At 46.8% G+C, this 20,099-nt stretch overlaps 1 protein-coding gene across 2 annotated transcripts in view; it reads left to right on the forward strand.

Moving 5' to 3' along the window:
• Nucleotides 1–20,099, forward strand: part of PIK3C3 (phosphatidylinositol 3-kinase catalytic subunit type 3) — a 682,135-nt gene that overhangs the window by 336,801 nt on the left and 325,235 nt on the right. For both annotated transcript variants that reach the window (XM_086960327.1, XM_086960326.1), the window contains one exon: nucleotides 6,866–6,971. In XM_086960327.1, the coding sequence (XP_086816453.1) occupies nucleotides 6,866–6,971 (106 nt within the window). The remainder of the gene's footprint in view (nucleotides 1–6,865; nucleotides 6,972–20,099) is intronic.

Here is a 20,099-nt window from a genome sequence, read left to right on the forward strand (position 1 = left end):
CAGCTTGAGTAGGGATTCTGACTAGGCCAGATTCCATCTCAGTACCCAAGGTTAACCCCACTAACCCCTTAGGTTGTGCACTACCACTGCTGACTGTACTAGAGGGTGCAGTTGCTTTAGGAGCTGCAGTGGCAGGAACTGGATTTTTCTTAGTGCATTCACTGCCCCAGTGTGAAACTGATTTGCAGGTATTACACCAAGGTTTCTTTGGGCCATTATTCTTCTTTTTCTTTTTGTCATTTTGGGAACCACCCTCCTTATTACTAGTTTGGGGGCCTGAAGACTTCTGGTCCTTTTCTTTATCTTTCTGATTCCCACCCTTCTGGTCTGCTTTCTTCTGGTCACCATGGTTCTGGGGTTTCTGCTTAATCCTTGTTCTGACCCATTTGTCTGCCTTCTTTCCCAATTCTTGGGGAGAGGTCAGATCAGAGTCAATAAGGTATTGATGCAACAGCTGGTTCTGACAGTTATTAAGGATCTGCTCTCTCATTATAAGATTGTACAATCCTGTATAGTCTGAGACTTTACTTCCCTGCAGCCAACCCTCCAAAGCCTTAGTGGCACAATCAACAAAATCAGTCCAGTCCTGAGTCTGTGCTTTTTGGGTGTCTCTGAACAACAACCTGTATTGCTCAGTGGTTAGGCCAAACCCTTCAATAAGAGCACTCTTCAGGACAGAGTAGTTTTTGGCATCCTCAGGTCTAACTGTGAGGAGCCTATCCCTCCCTTTCTCAGAAAAGGAGTACCATGTACCATAAAATTGCAGCCCACTGGTCCTGAGGAACCTGCTGTACCATGCAGGCTCTCTCAAGAGCAGTCATCCATTTGTGGATGTCATCCCCTTCCTTGTAGGGGGCACAATTTTTGCCAGGTTTCTATTATCATAGGCCCTGTCTTTCTCTTTAGGAATTTTGCTGCCACCAGTGGCATCTAAGCCACACAACTTTTGTTCTCTTGCTAAAGCAAGTTTAGCTTGAGCCAAGGCTATCTCTTCCCTCTCTATCTGGATTTGGACAGCCCTCATCCTGGCCCTATGCTCTTTCCTCTGGGGGGAAGTCATTCCCCTTTGAGATCCTCTTGAGACACTAGAAACATGAGAGTCCCCTGATGGAGATCTCACCCTTCTGTTGCCTGGGAGGATTATGTGTTGGGTCCTGGGGAGGTGCTGGCCCTCTCCATTCCCCAGTAGGTCTACGTTGGCCTGGTTAAGCCTGGCAACTATAACCTGGTTCACCCTCTGATCCTGATTCTCAGTCTCCTCTATCTCTGAGCCTTCTTCCTCCTCTTCCTCCTCCTCTTCTTCTTCTTCTGGAGAAATCTCATTCTCAGGGGAGTTCACCCCCTCTCCTGTCTCTAAGGGAGCCTGACTCACCTTATCTAAGTCATCCTTTTCCAGGATGGCTATCAGGGAAGGAATGGTAGGGCCTCTGCCCTTTTTTAGCCCCCTTGCAGTGCACAAGGCACCCAAGTCTTTGTGGCTAAGGTTGTCATATCTGGAAGTTGCCTTGGTAGGGTCAACTGTCACAGGGAGAGAGCCTGAGGCTCCACCTGCATCAGACATGACTGCTAGTGAGGTGTAAGTGGTGCACTTACCTACACTAAGTGTTTTCCTACTGTACCTTGCTAGTGAGTTGTAGTCAGGGTGTGCTAATTCCTTTAATCTACAACTGCTAAGTTCAGTAGAACTTAATATGCTAAGCTTTTGATTTATATGTACCTAAGGGACTTGATGTAATCTTTCAATTTGATAAAAGATTGCAATGGTAAAACAACAGCAAGCTCAAATCCCACTGCTGCGCACCAATGTGAGAAGTTGGCCTGATATATGATGTTTCCAATTCTGAAACCACCTTGTATTAGTCCAAACAATCCCTTATGGTGTCTGGTTGTAAGTCAACCTTGTAGACAAGCTATCCTAGAGGTAGCATGGACTAAGCAGCCTTAAAGGCTTAACTTAAGAGGTCGTTTTAAGCGAGCTGTTTTACCACATACAATCCTGTAATATCAAATGAAAGGACACCACACAAGTATATATTCTAAAAATATATGTGTTTATTTGTAAAAAATCCCCAGTACTCTTTATGAGCAAAGGGGCACAAGCGTTAAATCAAAAGCACAGTATAACATACAAAGTTGCACAATTATGGAAGAGGGCGGGTGGCCACTCAGGTCATATACTAAAAAAGTGGTATAAGAGATACCAATCGAACAGTGGTTAGGCCTAGGGCCTAGAGAATCGCTGGGAGCAGTCTGGACTAGCAATGCTGAAGTCGGGAAAAGCCCGCGGGATTCGGGTGCAGCACGTAATGTGCGGCTTGCACCAATGCAAAGTCAATGGTGCATAAAAGTTACACAAAGTTAGTTTAAAGATACCTCCGCTGAACCTAGAGGAACAAAACTTAAGACACAGACCCTAGAGGTGTGTACCAGTGTAGGAACACTGGCGTTGCAATGTTACCTCACCCACAGGAAGCGGGTGCACAGGGTCGAAGTGGCGTCGGGTTTTGACACGCAGGCTCTTGGTGCTTGGAGCTGAAGATGCTGCAGGCGATGGGAAGCAGAAGTGTCCGGTGTGATCCAAGGGTGGATCGAAGTTGAAAAGTATCTGAAAGCAGAGGGGACAGAGTCTGGGTCACTCAGCAGTGACCAGGTTGGAACCAGGACGGAACCAGGCAATGTCGGGCGCAATCAGATGGTTGTTGAGGAGCTTCTCTCCGCTGTCACGTGGGCTCTGGGGCATCTGCGAAGTCCATGAGCAGGTCACGATCTGTCACACGCAGGCTCTCGCCGTCAGCGCCATTGGCTTCAAGATTGGAGCAAACAACACTTGGCAAAAGCAATCCACGCGGAACCGGGAGATTGCTTATCACTCAGACCAGGAGGGTCAGAACGGGGGCTCCTTTTCACAGGAGCTGGTGCTAATCTGGAGCAACCAGAAAAGTAAGTCGGTTTAAGGTTTTCGTCGTCACAGGGGCCACAAGCCAGCTGGCAAGTGACCGGGCCGACGCGTCGAGCCAACACAAGCAGAAGGGCCCCACGCAGCACTCGTCGAGTGTGGAGGGGTGAGCTTCGGTGCAAGAGTAGCTCAGGTTGGGGCTTCTCAACCCCCGGTGCACAGCTTCGATGGTCACTCGTGGGCTGCGCAGTCAGCGTCTCGTGGCCTTTTCAAGATAGCGTGCCCCACGCTTCCGGTCGCCTCCACGGGTCTCAGCTCTGCAGGGACTGTGGATCGGGCTGGAGGAAGGCAGGCAAGCTTGATCTCGTCGATCTCTGTCGCTCGAGTTCCGGCGGGAACTGCAACAAAGCAAGAGTCGAGGTGCTGGATGGTGCCTGTTTGCACAGGGTGGTCACTCCTTGACCACAAGGGATATTCTTCAGTCTTCTACGTTGAGTAGGATGTCGAAGGGTCCAGAGTTTCGTTTCTTATGTTTCTTCAGGATAATCTGAGATGCATTGGCACTGCTCCCACTCTTATTCGAATCTGGTGGGCTGGATTACCTGCTAGGTCCCCTCCTATGGGTGGGACCCAGGAAGGGGGTGGATACACCTCTTTCCTTTGATCCAGGCCGCGCTGGGACTGGGTCTGGTGTGCCCCAGAACCGGTTTGGCCGGATTATGCAAGGGGCAGCCTTGTGCTCCCTAGGCAGTGTCTGGATTCTTTGAAACCTTCCTGCTACAATCCACTATCTCCTGTCTGGGGTGGTGTGACACCGCCCTGCGACAGGAAACCCTTTGTCCAGGCCACCATCTGCTGAGTTTCGGTCAGCAGCAGGAGGCCAGACTCGTGTCTGTGGCAGAGGCATCCATTTTGTGGATCTGAGGCTCTTTTAAAATCAACCGCGTTTAAGTAAAGTAACATGTCTTCTCCCTCTAGAGGGGTGGAATGCTACCCCCGTCCCCAGAACTAGCGAGGGGGTAGTATTCCAATTCGTATGACACCTTACACGACATGTTTTGATAAAGCCAAACCAGTTGCTATATAACCGCGAGGATTATAAGGCACTTAATAGTATATGGTATGGCATTATCCCGGATCAGCTTAGGGAGTTGTTCCCGACAGCTGCAGACAGGCTCAGCTCATGCCAGAGCTCCATCTCACATTAAACCACGCACTCTGCCTCCAGGATTGATAAGGCCTTCCATAGGAGTGGCTCACAGGTTTATATGTGTCCAGATATAGGTTTAGATATAGATATACTATATCTAAGCAAGGGGTGATTACACCAACTTGCCCCAGCTGAGTGATCAGCCAGTTGTGTCAATTTAAGAACCAGTCAGGGGTGGCAAAAGATATGCTGCAGCCCCTGGTAGGCCTTGGTGGCACCTATGCCCTGAGCACCTATAGTGCATGGTACAGGGGCTGACAAGGAGTCTATTTCTAATTGTGGTATGTACCTATAGCACATGTATTATGAATTTTAGAGAGAGAACAGCAGGCTGGGGGTCTGATTAGCAGGCCCACAGCATCAGTAAGTCGAAAACCAGTGAAGCAAAAAGCAAAAAATTGGTTGACCATAGGATAGCAGACCCTACTCTCCGACAGTTGGTATTGCTGGGGTATCTATTCTAAGGTAAGGAATCTATAACTGTCTCTTTAAGATGAACAAGTTACTTTCCTTCGGTAACAAGGTATCTGTAAGACACATATGTTAGTAATTTATTCCTTATCGCCCTACCCATCCTCCCCACTCTACAAACTGACTTCTATGGATAGGGACTCCCTTGCAGGGCCCTAGTTGTTGTGCACCAGTGGTCCATGTCTTTCATGGCTCTGCTCTTCTGGCGTGGAAAGTCGTGCCAGAACTGACATCCGAGAGCAGGGGCGGCATATAAGTAGACACCGCGACGTCATCCCGGTACCACGACACCGACAGATGCGGAGTCGACTAAGTCCACCTACCGACACGCAGGGGTACTGCTAAGAAAAATTCTCTGGATCCAGTCTGACGCTTGGGGGAAATTTAAAACGTTGCAAGTACATGCCACAGATGTAAACCACCATAGAGCACCAAACATGTAACTCCATATGGATGTGCAAGAAAGTTAACTTGAGAAGTGGAAGTAGTGGAACTCGTAACACTTACCCACTTGGCTAAATGTCCTTAATTGTGCTTTCCATGTGTCACCAAAGCACTAATCTTGGCAAAACCACACCGCTCCTGTGTGGCGCTTGTTATGACCATTCACTGAGAGTGACTGAACAGCCTCTTTTTTAAAAAAAAAAAAGTCAATCATTTGCATCTGTGCAGCCATAAAAGTATTTCAATTTTGAAGCATCATAGTGTCAGACATGAAAGGATGTGGAACTGGTGAGTCTTCGACCAGACATCCACTAACATATCAGTCCATAAATGTTGTAATGTCTATGGAGCATGTCCAGGCTGGGGCACTGGTGGTTGGGGCCGTCCATTAACAAGGACACTGGTGGGGTTGGCTAACCTGTAGCTCCAAACAAGACGCTCTTTACTTTGTTACGCTTACTTTCTTCTCTCTTGGTTCTCTTGTATATTGTAGTAACTCTAGGTTTTTGTAGTGCTCTTGGTTCCTGTAGATACTTTTGGTTCCTGTAGTTCAACCATGTCCCTTTGTAGACATCATTTATCCATAAAAATGCTTGAGTCCAGGTCCAGTCTTCGCCAAAATATGTTGTGCCCTATGACACAGGTTGTCAGGAAGAGTTGAAAGACTGCTTTATTCCGTTTTCCTTGTTCAAATACAATTTGTGTATTTGACAGAAGGACATTTGGATGCAGTTGATCCATAACTGAGTGATTTTATTACTTAGAAAAAGTTTAGTCATGCTTAAGTTCTAGAGTAGTTATTCTTGCTATAACATTGACAAGAGGAACAAACCTATCCTGAGGAAGTATTCTTTGAATTAATTTTGTTGACCAAATGGCACTAATTTAATTATTAGGTCGAGCCTATAGCGGCAGCATGCATGCTCTTCTCGCTCTGCGAGGCATGCAGTAATGGAGTATGGAGTGGAAGCTCCACCCACTCCCCGCCCATGTTTTTAATTGGCTCCGCCCATGTTTTTAAACGGCTTGTATCTTTCGTAAATGCTGCCATCTGATTGATTATGAGGCTTGTTAGTCCCTCCTTATTATGGCCATGTCGTAATTTGTCGTCATTTGTACCCTAGCATGGTTACTGGCCCCTTTACTTCGCGTGTTACACAGTACGGTTTATTTCGACTGTGAGCACTACTTTGTCCGTACTTTCTCGCCCCCTTCTCCCCTCTCCCCCAGACTGCACTCCCGTTGTCCGTGCTTCCCCCCCTCCCCTCCCGTTGTCTGTGTTGCAATGCAATTGGTCTTGTGTAAATGCGAGCCCTTTTGCTTTGCAAATCCTTGTTTTGTTCATATTGGCAGGTTTTATAAAATTGATGAGGTGCTCGTTCAGTGGCCTGTCTAATTTTGAAACAATGTATGGCATGTAATGCTCCATTGCTGGATAAAAGCTCCTACAATATGATCACCTCACGCTTAGTGAGCAAACACTTAAATTTCATCTCACCTAATGCATTTCATTTTAATTCAAATGCATTATTAATGCAACAGAACATTACTACTCTGTATGGAAAAAGGTTTATGTTGTTGCTCAAAAATTAATATATTTTAATATTATGTCTTATTTGTTCCCCACCATCCACACAAGATTTGGAGGTTCATACTCCATCCTGGTTATGGTATTCCATGGCTTTGCTGAATTTAGATGAAAGTATGTGATATATATGTAAACTGTTATTTGTGCATGACAGTTTACTGACTGTGAAAATCTGCTTCATTACGTTATTAAATATCAGAAGACCTGACAATATCCGTTTGGCATCACTTGGGCCTTTCCTACTTATATATTGCAGGTACGTGATCGTGGAATGTGAAGACCAAGACACTCAACAAAGGGACCCAAAGACTCATGAGATGTACCTGAATGTAATGAGGTGTTTTAGTCAGGCATTATTGAAGGTAACATAATTTCCATAGATTTAAGCGAATGATGAAAGTGTTGTATGGATGATGGTCATGATTATTTTTGTGCCTGCTTTCCTAATCAACAAGGACATACCATCTTCAAGTTCAGTGTGATGAAGGCCTGAAACCCACTGTCATCAATAATGATGGTACAGTGTGACTCAATGCCAAATGTCCATCCTTGCCTTCCCTCTTGAAAATCACGAGTTTCACTTTTAATAGTCCAGTTGATTCAGTTAATCTAAACCAGAAATAAACGTCTATAAATGCTATAATGTGGCTAATGATAGCTTAGTACTGTACACAATAACTCCTTGTGAACGAGAGTCATATAATTTACTTGCAGAGTCAAAACAGGCTGTCATCTTATAAGTCTCTCTAAAAGTGAAGTCAGATTTTGCAGGCTGATTTATGCATATATATTTCATTATTATCGAACAATCCCAAAAGCCTAAATGTAGCACACGTACATAAAGGCCTAATAACAAGCAAATCACTAGAACTCTTCAATCTGCATATTGTACATTTCCTCCTACGATTTTGGTTGATTTTAGACTTCGCGTGGATTTCCAACAGCTGGAAACGTAGATTTTGTTAAATACTCCTATACCCTTAAATTTCCACACAGTGGACAATCTAATGGAATGAGTGTACCAGACATGTGCTTCTGAGATAGACTTCAAGCCGCAGATTCTTTACCATAGAATATTCCCCAGGCGTCAGACTGGATCCGTAATTTTTTTTAGCAGTACCCTTGCATGCCGGTAGGTGGCATCGTTCAGCTACGTATGCTGTCATTGGTGTCATCCGTGCCGGAAATGACGTGTGCGGGTCTTATATAGGCGCCACCTCAGTGCGCTAACCTCTGTTCCTTCTTTTCCATGCCATCATTGTGGAACCGGACAAGCTTCCATATACCCTTCTTTTACTGACTTTTGTTGACAGTTTTGTCAAATTCGAACCAGTGTGCCTTATTTAGAACAGTTTTTGGAGTACATCTCTGACGAAATCTACTGGTGTCAATTCTTGAGTTTCTTGTCGCAGGAAAATGGCAGTGACAGATCCCCACTTTGTGTGTCAGTGGTGCCTGAAAAGGGGCAATGACTCCAAGGACTATGCAGAATGTAGGACCATGAATCCAAAGGCCATCTGCGAGTGCGCCATGAAGCTTCTGGCCATTTGGCCTGCAACTCAGGTCCCGTTCTCAAGGGAGGTAACATGAACGCTCTCAGAGCCACCTGTGACGGTCATCGTCTCAATCCGGGACATTTACATGTAAGTCCCACCAAAAGAAGCTCAAGAAGTCTAAGCACTCTTCGATTTTTCTGCACCGTTCTGATTAATTGGATGAGGCGTGGTAACAATGCCACAAGTCCAGATCCCGCTCTTCTCTTTGAAGTACACACCTGACACTATGTCCGCTCCATGCTTCCCAAAGTTTCCCGAAGACGGAGTGATCCTGCCTAACTTTATAAGTTTTAGGAGTCCCTGATCCTCATTTTTGGGAGGTCAGACCCCTCTTCGGAAGGGACTCCAACTGGAACCTCATTGGCTGGTCCTCCCTTGCTGCTAGTCGGTTCCTCAGGATCCGTTATTCAATCTGAATTGGCCCTGACTTCCTGACCTCCTCAGAGTACTGTTCCAGTGGTGCCATTTCCTGCGTCGCCGACACTGAATCCTTCCTCAAGAGCTATGAAGACCTTGTTGATGCAGTGGTCTGTATACCTCAGCAGACACTAGGCTCCTTTCTCCTCCCACAGTGGCGAAGGAGTTAGGGGCTTTGTTTTTATGGTCCAGAGGTCAGCTGAAGTCCTGTACCTTCAGCTGGTCATGGTTGCGGTTAAGACCATTGTTTGACTTAGTTGCTTCAGCCTGGCGTGTCCCCTCGGAACCTTTACTCCCCTTTAATGATGGTCTCACTGATGTCCTGCTTTAGGCCGAGGCCAAGCCCTACACAGGCACTCCTGTGCACAGGACTGTCTTCCGCTGTCTTCACCCACACCTGGGGACAGAGTCTTTTTCACCCACCATTCCACCCCTGAGAGTCTGGTAGTCCATGCTTTTACCTTAGAAATCAACCTTGGTGAGTTTCCTAATACACATCACGATAAGGAATTCAAGAGACTTGATACATCAGGAAAGAGGATTTTCTCTTCCACCAGCCTTGCACTGTGGTCAGTCAACACCGTGTGCTTATTGGGACAATATTCCCATACTGTATGGGATACGGTTGCACTACTGCCGCCTATAGTCTTGGAGGAGGCCTGAGTCCTATTCTCTCAAGCTATTGCTGACAGGAGAGATGCAGCAAAGTTCACAGTCCGATGTGTATTGGATACAACTGACTAGCTTGACAGAGCCATTGCTTCCACTGTGGCGCTTAGTCGTCACTCTTGGCTGAGGACAATTATGTTTTCGGGGACGTCTAGGCATCCTATGACGGCATTCGTCTTTTTGGCAACAAGGCAGATTTGGCACTTAAACGAATTAGGGACAGTAGAGATAGGTAGTTGGGAATTACCTTGGCCCCATCCCAGCAGCATTCCGCCTTCTGTGACAATGGTACGGACTGTTATCTGTGTTCTTTCCCCCCCTAGCCACCACAGCAACCAGGCATCTTTAGTCCTTTTGTGGCCACGGATGCGGCCCCCACAAGACTTGTAGGATCCAAGGCCAGAAGTCAACCCAATCCGCCTCCCCCAGCAGCCGCACGCTCAAAGCCCCTTTAACTTGACCTCCGACCATCACAGGCAACCCGATTGGTGGCAGGATTCACCACCACCTGTCCTAATGCCGGGTAATCACTTTGGATTAATGGATACTTCAGATTGTCCGAAAGGGCTATTCCCTAGTTTTCTAACAGACACTGCCACCTCTGCTGCTGTCCCATGATCGGCTGACAGAGGACCACCTTTTGCTCTTGTGACAGGAAGTACAGACTCCTTTAGCAAAAGGAGCCATGGAGAGGGTACCAAAAGCAGAAGTAGGCTGTGGTTGCTATTCCTGCTACTTTCTGGTGCCAAAGAAGGATGAAGGCCTCTGTCCCATCCTAGTCCTACGCCCTCTCAACTAATTCCTGAAAAATGAAAAATTCAGGCTACTCACCTGGGCTCAGGTGCTGTCTGCCCTTGACCCTGGAGACTGGATGGTAGCACTGGACTTGCAAGACGCCTACTGCCATATACCCATCTTGCCTGCTCACAGGTGTTCTCTATGGTTCACAGTAGAGCAAGAATTATTTGCTATGCTCCCCTTTGGCCTTACTAGTGCCAAAGTGATGGTGGCGGTTGCAGAACATCTGTGGCGGTCAGGGATTCTAGTCTTTCCCTAACTCGATCAACTGGCTGTTATAGTCATGCTTGCCACAGACAGGTGTCACCCACCTCCAGACTATGGCAGACCTCCTGGATTTGCTGGAGTTCACTATGAACGTGCCGAAGTCATACCAGAATCCATCACAGATGCTCCCTTTCATCTGAGCTTTTCTGGGTACAGTGCAGTTTTGTGCTTATTCTCCGAAACATCGAGTCCATGATATTTGAGCTATGATTATGATGATTCAGCCTCCATTCTGGATTGCAGTGAGACTGACTCTGAGGCTGCTGGGTATTATCGCCTCCTGCATCCTGCTGATAATACATGTGCTGTGTCATATGCAGGCTGTGCAGTGGGATCTGAATTGCCAGTGGGCACAGCATCAAGGGAATCTCTCTGGACCAGATCTAGATCTGTAGTAATGGCTAATGGGCCATGATTTTGTCAACTGCAAAAACAACAGTTGTTGGACAGAATGCAGAACAATGTCATACATTAACCCCAGTACATAGATCTGGGCCTAAATCCATCGTTTTTTTGCACTCCACACCTCCCCAGTTCAGACATGGCCATATGCAAATCAGTCTGACCCAGTGCCTCATGGGAACAGTCCAGCCCGAACTGCCAAGCCATGCCTTCCCTGGACCGGAAACAAGCTTCCGAGGACCGGTTTCTGGCATTCCAGCCGTCTTCAGCCCGGCTTGCTTGAATCCAGTGGTGTGGAGAGCATGGGACTCACGTCTGAGCATACCCATCCCACTCGGGGTGACAAATGCAAAAACAACAGTTGATGGACAGAATGCAGAACAATGTCATACATTCAACTCAGTACAGAGATCTCGGCCTAAATCCATAGTTTTTTTGCACTCCACACCACCCCAATTCAGACATGGCCATATGCAAATCAGTCTGACCCTGTGCCTCATGGGAACAGTCCAGCCTGAACTGCCAAGCCATGCCTTCCTTGGACCGGAAACAAGCTTCCGAGGCCCGGTTTCTGGCATTCCAGCCGTCTTCAGCCCGGCTTGCTTGAATCCAGTGGTGTGGAAAGCATGGGACTCACGTCTGAGCATACCCATCCCACTCGGGATGACAAATGCAAAAACCACAGTTGATGGACAGAATGCAGAACAATGTCATACATTCACCCCAGTACAGAGATCTGTGCCTAAATTCATCGTTTCTTTGCACTCCACACCACCCCAGTTCAGACAAGGCCATATGCAAATCAGTCTGACCCTGTGCCTCATGGGAACAGTCCAGCCCGAACTGCCAAGCCATGCCTTCCCTGGACCGGAAACAAGCTTCCGAGGACCGGTTTCTGGCATTCCAGCCGTCTTCAGCCCAGCTTGCTGGAATCCAGTGGTGTGGAGAGCATGGGACTCGTGTCTGAACATACCCATCCCTCTCGGGGTGACAAATACAAAAACCACAGTTGATGGACAGAATGCAGAACAATGTCATACATTCACCCCAGTACAGAGATCTGGGCCTAAATCCATCGTTTTTTTGCCTCATGGGAACAGTCCAGACTGAACTGAACTGCCAAGCTATGCCTTCCCTGGACCAGTTTTATTTCAGCTTGTTTGCGGTTTCTGGATCAACCTTCCCTGTTTAAGTCACCACTTTGTGACTTGTTCTTTGAAAGTTTTGCAGCATGTTTCCCCCTACAGCTTTCATCAGGCCACAATAGGTTTTGAATGTAGTCCTCACCTTTTTATATGTTTTCACCATTTGAGCCAATGCACATCTGAACTCTACTGCTGCATACCATCAAAACATTCTTCCTTATGGGTATAACATCTGCCAGGAGGGTTAGTGAATTGCAAGCGCTTTTTTTAAGCCCTCATTCTCAACATTTTTCCCAGATAAGTTGGTCCTCAGAATCCGTGTCTCCTTGCCAAAGAAGGTCACACCTAAAAGAATCAATGTAGTGGTGCACCTTAGATAATACCTAAATTCAATCATCAGCTTCATTTAGGTAGTACAAACAGAGCATCATCCAGCCAACGCGTTTCGTTCAGATCGGTTGATTGAACTTCATCAGGGCTGTTGTTCAAATCGTCCACATGTGAGTACTTTAAAAGCGTCCAAGGCCTCTTACATCAAGAAACCACGTATCAAGGGAATACTGCTTATAATATTGCAGTAGTACAACGAACATGTCTAATATCACAGAGTGAATGGCCACATAATAATGCCTCCAGTCTGATAGCCAAGCTATAGATGCCCGTCCTTGTTCACATCTGGCAAACAGTGGAAAAGTTGCCCGAACATCACGCTGCCTAACATCCTTCTCCCCACCCTCCATTTATCCTGCCAAGGAAGAGGAGAGCTTCCACCTCTTGGACCCAAAAATGGCATTGTTGTTCTACATTGAGTGTATCAAAGACTATCTTTGTCGGATTTGCATGTGCGGATAAAGGCTGGGCAGTTCACAGGAGAACAATCTCGAGATGGACTGTCGACTGTGTCAAAACCTGCTACACAATGGCTAAGAAGCATGCCCCTGAGGGTTGGAGAACTCATTCCACCAGAGCTGAAGCTGCGACCCCTGCGCTAGTGACAGGAGTCCCAATCCTGTACATCTGTCAGACAGCTATGTGGATATCGCTGTGCACGTTTGCTAAACGCTAATCCTCCAGGACTTTTAGTATAACAGTCTGCAGACCCTCCTCCGGGGAGAAATTGCTTTGGTATTCATTCTAAAGTAAGGAATATTCTACTAAAAGTCTGTGAAATAAACAGGTTGTTTAGCTTCGATAACGCCATACCTAGTAGTAACTTTATTTAGCTGCAGATTTCTTACCAATTCTCCCGGTTTCGTGAACTGTGTAGCTCGGTTTAAAGCGATCCCCCAGGACCTTTCTTTGGCCCTCTGGTGTCACTTCACCTTGGATTGACTCCATGCTTCTGATGCATAAAAATAGTCTGCAGTCCGCACGCTGGAGTGACGCCTAACAGGCACCACGCATATCATTACCACCAGTGTGGACAACATCAACAACGCCACGTGGAGCTAAACGATGCCACCTACCGGCGCACGAGGGGCCTGCTCAAAAGTTTCTGGATCCAGTCTGACGCCTGCGTGACATCCTAAAGTAAGGAATCTGCGGCTAGGTAGCGTCTCTACCCGAGTTTCAGAACCAACCTTTCTAGTGTGAGGCGCAGAGCACAGCAGGGCACCAACCTGAAGCCATAGTGAGATCAGCCGAATGCGCTCCCATATAAGCTCCTTGTATTGAGCAGCGTCTATGACTTTTGTCTTTAGGGCCCAAGGCATGGTTGCTTCTTAATGAATGCGGGACTCCGCACCAAAGACCTGCGAGAGGTTATGTTCAGGCAGAGAAGGAGTAAGTCAAATAAAAAGAAATCCGAATAAAATGTGAGATATGAGCGAATTAATGAAAGGAAAGTGAAAACTGTGAGCACAAGACAAGAGCACGAAAATAAGTGAAGCGGAAGGAAAGCAAAACTAGTAATATAGTTAGAGGAAAAGAATAGAAGCAAGATGGAAGTTGAGAGAAAATGCAGAAGGTGGGGTAGAATAAAAAAGTTGTATAAAAGAGGGAAAGGAGTGGCGTACAAAATTAACTGCAAAAATGGAGAAGAGCACCCGAAAGGGGAGCAAGACACTAAACTGATTATAGAGAACAATAAATAAGAAAAGGTGCTGAAAGTGAAGCACACATTCAGACACGAACAAAGAAGGCAAAGAAACGTATAAGAAAGAGTGAAAGAAAGAATAAAATAGGTGGAAGGATTGAAAAAGAATATCTGATCCTCCTTACCAGAGGGGTCTATAAATGAAAGATAATGAGGGGAAAATATAAAAAAAAATGCAACGCAGGAAATCAGCAAAAAAATTGAAAATGTGAACTTAAAAACGTGCCAAAAATATAATCAGCAAGATAGAAAATCATTGGATCTGAAAACCCTTCTACACTCTCTCTGGCTCCCTACCTAGGTTCGTGCTCTTCAAAGACGTATGACCTAGTTTTAATTTCCCCATGGAAAAAGACTCCCTTAGTAGTCGGCTTCAAATTGTTATACCCAATATCCGCCTCTAAAACATTTTGGTGCTCTGTACCCTTTTCCACCCAAATGGCAGCAGATTTGTAAGTATGGTTGCACAGCCTAGTAATATAGCAAATAAAAACTCTTTTGATGGTGCTTGAGAAATATTGTGAATGGTAATGGCAGGAGGGGTTTGCATCATGTGATGTGGTGTTACTTCTTCAAAATTGGAGTAAAATTGCATTGCAACAGTGCATTTACCGCAAACACAAAATCGTTTAAAATGGTAAACGCCGTAAAAGGTTTTGTCATTTGTTACCATCTGCTTCATGGTCTATATTTGAACATTTGTTCATAAAATGCATTTAAATTATGTAGACCTAGCCACATCAGCCAAGGAGCGTTTCCCCAAGTAATAGAGAAGCAGCAGATTTTTTTCCATATTTAAAGTTTCCTACAGAAACTTGAGCATTTTCAGTTCCCTCCAAACTTTAAATAAGACTGTTGGAAATGGCCCTTTTTGCATAATTACCCCATACTTTTTTTCCTCTTTTTCTGGCCTCGTGTTTTGTTGGCTTTAGAACTCTGAGCACTTTACCACTTCTGCCCAATGCTAAAGTGCATGTGCTCTGTACCTAAAATGTGATGAAGTTTTATCCATGATTGGCATGTTTAGTTCCCTCATAAGTCCCTAGTAAAATGCACTACCCGTGCTTAGTGCCTATAAATCAAATGCTACTAGTGGGCCTGCAGCACTGGCTGTACCACCCTTCTCAATAGCCTTTTAACCATGTCTCAGGCCCTCCATTGCAGAGCATGTGTGTCCAGTTTAAAAGCTTACCTTAATGCCAGGACCAACCCTTCCCTTTTATTACATATAGGTCACCCCTAGATTAGGCCCTTGACAGCTAATGTGCAGGGTGCAGTGTACTTAAAAGGTAGGACAATTACTTTTAAGTTTTACATGCCCTAGCAGTGACATACTCCTAATTTCAAATTTCACTAATGCAAGGCCTATCTCTCCTATAGGGTATTTAATTATTTATTTGATGAGTTTCATATAGCGCTGGCTAGACCCGCAGGTATCAGAGCACTTTACATGAGGATCAGTTGGTTACTAAATACAAGTTACATCTGACAAGAACATAGTCAAACATAGGATAAAAAAGCAATGTTACTGTAATTCATTGGAGGGAGGGAGAGGAAGGGGACATAACAGGGAGACAGGGAGAAACTGTGCCCAAAGTCCGGCTTGGTAGGTGGCAGCCGAGAGGGTGAACGAGGGTCGATCTCCTCTATAGCTGTCTAGGCAGCTCCACCGGGCATCGGCCATAATGCTCGGACTCCGCTGTCGGGTTAATGATCCGGTTTAATCTGAGAATGTCGAAATCAAATGAGGGAGTTGAAGAAATTGGAAACCACAGTCCAATCAAAACCCAGGTGTAAATGGGATTATTGGTTCAGTGATTATCAAGGCGCAATCAGCAGTAAGTTTGAGGACCGGGAGAGACAACCTCCAGAGAACCAGAGAAGACAACGGTCAGAACGAAGTCAAGTAGCGGTCACCATCTTAAAGTCAGGCGTTGTCCTGGCCCGACCTTACAGTGGACACCACTGCCTCGAAATGTCCCCAGAATAGAGCACCTCTGTAAGGGAGGATCAGATGGAATGCTCCAGCAGCTCAGTTTGGGTGTCCCCCATGGAGGTAATCAGGACTGGTCCCAGCCACCATCTTCCGGTCAGGCACTGCCCTGAGAAGGCTCCGCAATTAATATTTCGGCCTCAACAAAGTCCCCGGGCCAGATCGCTATGTCAGGGGGGATTCCCAGTAATACCTCCACTGCTACCATTAAAATGTTAAAGTGTGCTTTTTAGAAGAACCCCTATTCAGTCATAACGGCCGCCATCTTGGAGTCAGGCAATGGCCCCGGTCTCAATAATAATGGGTTAGAATTAGAGCTCGTTGTAACTTGGGGGGGCTCTTGTGGGCACAGCGATTAGTTCCTCATGCCAGAGTCATCTGTGTCTTCCCCATAGGAGACACCCTAGCAAGACTCAAGCAGTGCAGGGAGGGCCGCCCTTACTGAGCCAGTGAACCGCATCGGGCGCATCTCTGCTCCTCCAACGTATGTAGGGCAGATTATTCATCTTTCGCGGTGGGATCAGAGGCGTCCCCACATGCAGCTAGCCTCCTCCCAGGGAACGCAATGCCGCCAGTTCTGTCCGCCTGTAGGTCTCACTCTCCGGTCCCTAGCAGCCGCCGAGAGCTGCTGCCATTTTGTCTTGCCAGCACTGTTCACCGCTGCCTTCAAGAAAACTGTCGCCGGCCCTTTCACCAAGCTGTGAGCGTCCAGAGGTGTCCACATTCAAGCGCACACTCAGCAACCGCATTTCATAGGGTTTCCACTTTGGTGTTGCGCAGCGAAAAAACTCATGAGGCTTATTGCGGAGCTTAGCAGATTCACATCCTTGCGGCATAGGCTCTGCAAGCTCTTCCTCTGGAAACTTAGAGGGTGAGCAGCAGGCCACGAAAATCATTCTGGGGAGAAAGGAAGACGTCGGAGCACGGTCAGTAGATTGCCATAGGTGTGGGCAGAAGAAGAGGAGAGAAAACCCGGGCAAATGCCAAAGGCAGTTCCCAGTTGGGGGAGGTCCCAGCCGAAGCTTCTCACCCAGCGGCCATCTTTAGGCTACCAAGATTGGATAACAAGGTAACATTGGAGCTGCCTTAACAACTTTTACATGTGTCACTTTCAATTGGGAAAAGATAGGAAAAGTAGGTTTGGTGTGTCTCAATTTTAAAACACATCTTTTAGTGATGTTGACTTTTAAATTTCAGGTCTGAAAATGCCACTTTTAGAAAGATGCAAACAAAACAAGTGATGGACCGAATGTGGATCAATGTCACACATTCACCCCAGTCCAAAGATCTGGGCCCAAATCCATCGTTTTTTTGCACTCCACACCACCCTGGGTTAGACAATGGCGATATGCAAATCAGCTCTGACCCTGTGCCCCATGGGAACAGTCCAGTCCGAACTACAAAAGCCATGTCCTTCCCAGAACGGAATCAAGCATCCGAGGACCGGTTTCGAGGTAACACCTCTCATCAGCCCGGCTAGCTTGACTCCAGTGGTGTGGAGTGCCTGGGACCCACGTCTGGGCATCCCCAGCGCACTTAGGGCGGCAATTGCAAACAAAACAAGTGATGGACCGAATGTGGATCAATGTCACACATTCACCCCAGTCCAAGGATCTGGGCCCAAATCCATCGTTTTTTTGCACTCCACACCACCCTGGGTTAGACCATGGCGATATGCAAATCAGCTCTGACCCTGTACCCCATGGGAACAGTCCAGTCCGAACTACAAAAGCCATGTCCTTCCCAGAACGGAATCAAGCATCCAAGGACCGGACCGGTTTCGAGGTAACACCTCTCATCAGCCCGGCTAGCTTGACTCCAGTGGTGTGGAGTGCCTGGGACCCACGTCTGGGCATCCCCAGCGCACTTAGGGCGGCAATTGCAAACAAAACAAGTGATGGACCGAATGTGGATCAATGTCACACATTCACCCCAGTCCAAGGATCTGGGCCCAAATCCATCGTTTTTTTGCACTCCACACCACCCTGGGTTAGACAATGGCGATATGCAAATCAGCTCTGACCCTGTGCCCCATGGGAACAGTCCAGTCCGAACTACAAAAGCCATGTCCTTCCCAGAACGGAATCAAGCATCCGAGGACCGGACCGGTTTCGAGGTAACACCTCTCATCAGCCCGGCTAGCTTGACTCCAGTGGTGTGGAGTGCCTGGGACCCACGTCTGGGCATCCCCAGCGCACTTAGGGCGGCAATTGCAAACAAAACAAGTGATGGACCGAATGTGGATCAATGTCACACATTCACCCCAGTCCAAGGATCTGGGCCCAAATCCATCGTTTTTTTGCACTCCACACCACCCTGGGTCAGACATTCCCCCTAGACAGACACACATAAAGGAAGAAACTGGTGTTCCTGATTGGTCATCTGCTTGTTGATGGGTTTGCCTGAGCAGAATGTGTGGGAGGGGTTGAAACCTCTACACGAAAGGGCTGGGTGCTGTCTCCACACAAAAGGCTGCATACCCACCTGTTGTGAGTCTGGAGCCAGGCAGGGTCTTGTGCACTACAAAGGCCTTTCTTTGAAGTCTCCTTACTTCGAAGAATAAAATGGGTCTAAGTACCTCTGACACCATGTACTCAATTCACTTTGGTGTCTTAACCCCTTTGGTGCTCATGACGAGCTCAGCTCGTCATGAGGCACAGTGCTCGTGTGCTCATGATGAGCTGAGCTCGTCATGACTTCACCCATTTCTATTAGGGCCCAGCACAGGAGAGGAATATCTCAAGCAGCCAAGGTGCTAAGAAGACACTGCCAAGAAGAGGAGCTACACTACAGGAGGGTCCGCCACTTTGCTAACTGCTTTGCTGTGTTGGCCTGCTGCCTCTGGCTTGGGGAGTGAGAAGGACTGGACCTGTTCTATACAACCTTTTGCAACCTATGTATTTCCAAAGGCTTGTTGGCTTGCCCCCTGTTCAGGAATTCTCAGGACCATCAAAGATTTAATTTGCACAAACAACTGCTGCTAGACTCTGCTAATCTGGAGTCTGACTCTGCCTGACTTGCCCTCAAACAGTCCTGGCCCTTCGCAGAGTGTTGGCTGCCGTTTTTGGACATTCACGCGCATCACCACAGTGTCTGCTCGAGCGCCCACCATCATGTTTACCTGCTTCACCAAAGCTGCATAACCCAAAAGCAGGCTAGCGCGACCCAACGTATTCTGCACACATCAAGGATAGATAGGCATCTGCCGCCATCACCTTGACCACCGCATCAAATCCAGCAAAGGGGAGACGCCAGCAATGCGGGTCCCGATCCTGAGACCAATGGCACCGCTGCAATCCCCTGAGTAGGTACTATGCACTCTGGGATTTACAAGGTCTCTGCCACCCACCAGCGATCTCGCAGGCGACCAGAACAGAGTGAGTAGATTAGTCTCCCGCAACTGGACATTGCATTTTTTATATCTTTAATAACTTTGGAAGCACTGCTTTGTTCTGACACAGGGAGAAAGCCTGTTTCGTGATCCACAGCGTGAATCGCTGTCATTTTCCTAGTGTAACCGTAACAAAACTACTGAAAGTGCAAGGGCTCTTTCAGCACTGTAACAGCACATATTCTTGAAGTATTCGTTCCCTGAGATGTTTTCATTGGATTCTAGAGGTTTTTGTCTTGCTTTAAAGGGTACAAGAGATACTATTTTCATACCTCTTTGTGGAGTCTTTTTGTGGTGTTTTCACTGTGTACTGTATCCACGTATGCACGGCTACTTTACACATTGCCTCTTATTGTAGTGTAGTTCCTATATTCCCAATAGGCTCTGCGCATTGGAATAACATATACTATAGTTTAGACATAGGACTGAGGTCGACAAGGTCTCTATTGTATATAGTAGACTTAATAGTGAGTGCCAGCTAGCTCAGAGGTCACTAGAAACTTTCTCGAATTCACAAGAAGGGATTCGTTTCTGACAACCGCATAAACATGACAACTTTGTTTCCCAAGAATAAGAAATCAATCTCTAGAGTCGCGGAAACAATAGATAACTATTTTACTCAGTCAATCGTGCATGCTTCGTTTCTCCAGAGGTGCTGAGAAAAATAGAGAGACGGGTGTTTTCAATAAAAAGTATTTATTGAACAGTCTTCTTTCTCAATCATAAGAAATGTACTGCTACAATCGTAATACTGGTT

This window comes from Lissotriton vulgaris, chromosome 3_1 (genome assembly GCF_964263255.1).
Source record: "Lissotriton vulgaris chromosome 3_1, aLisVul1.2, whole genome shotgun sequence".
NCBI lineage: Eukaryota > Metazoa > Chordata > Amphibia > Caudata > Salamandridae > Lissotriton > Lissotriton vulgaris.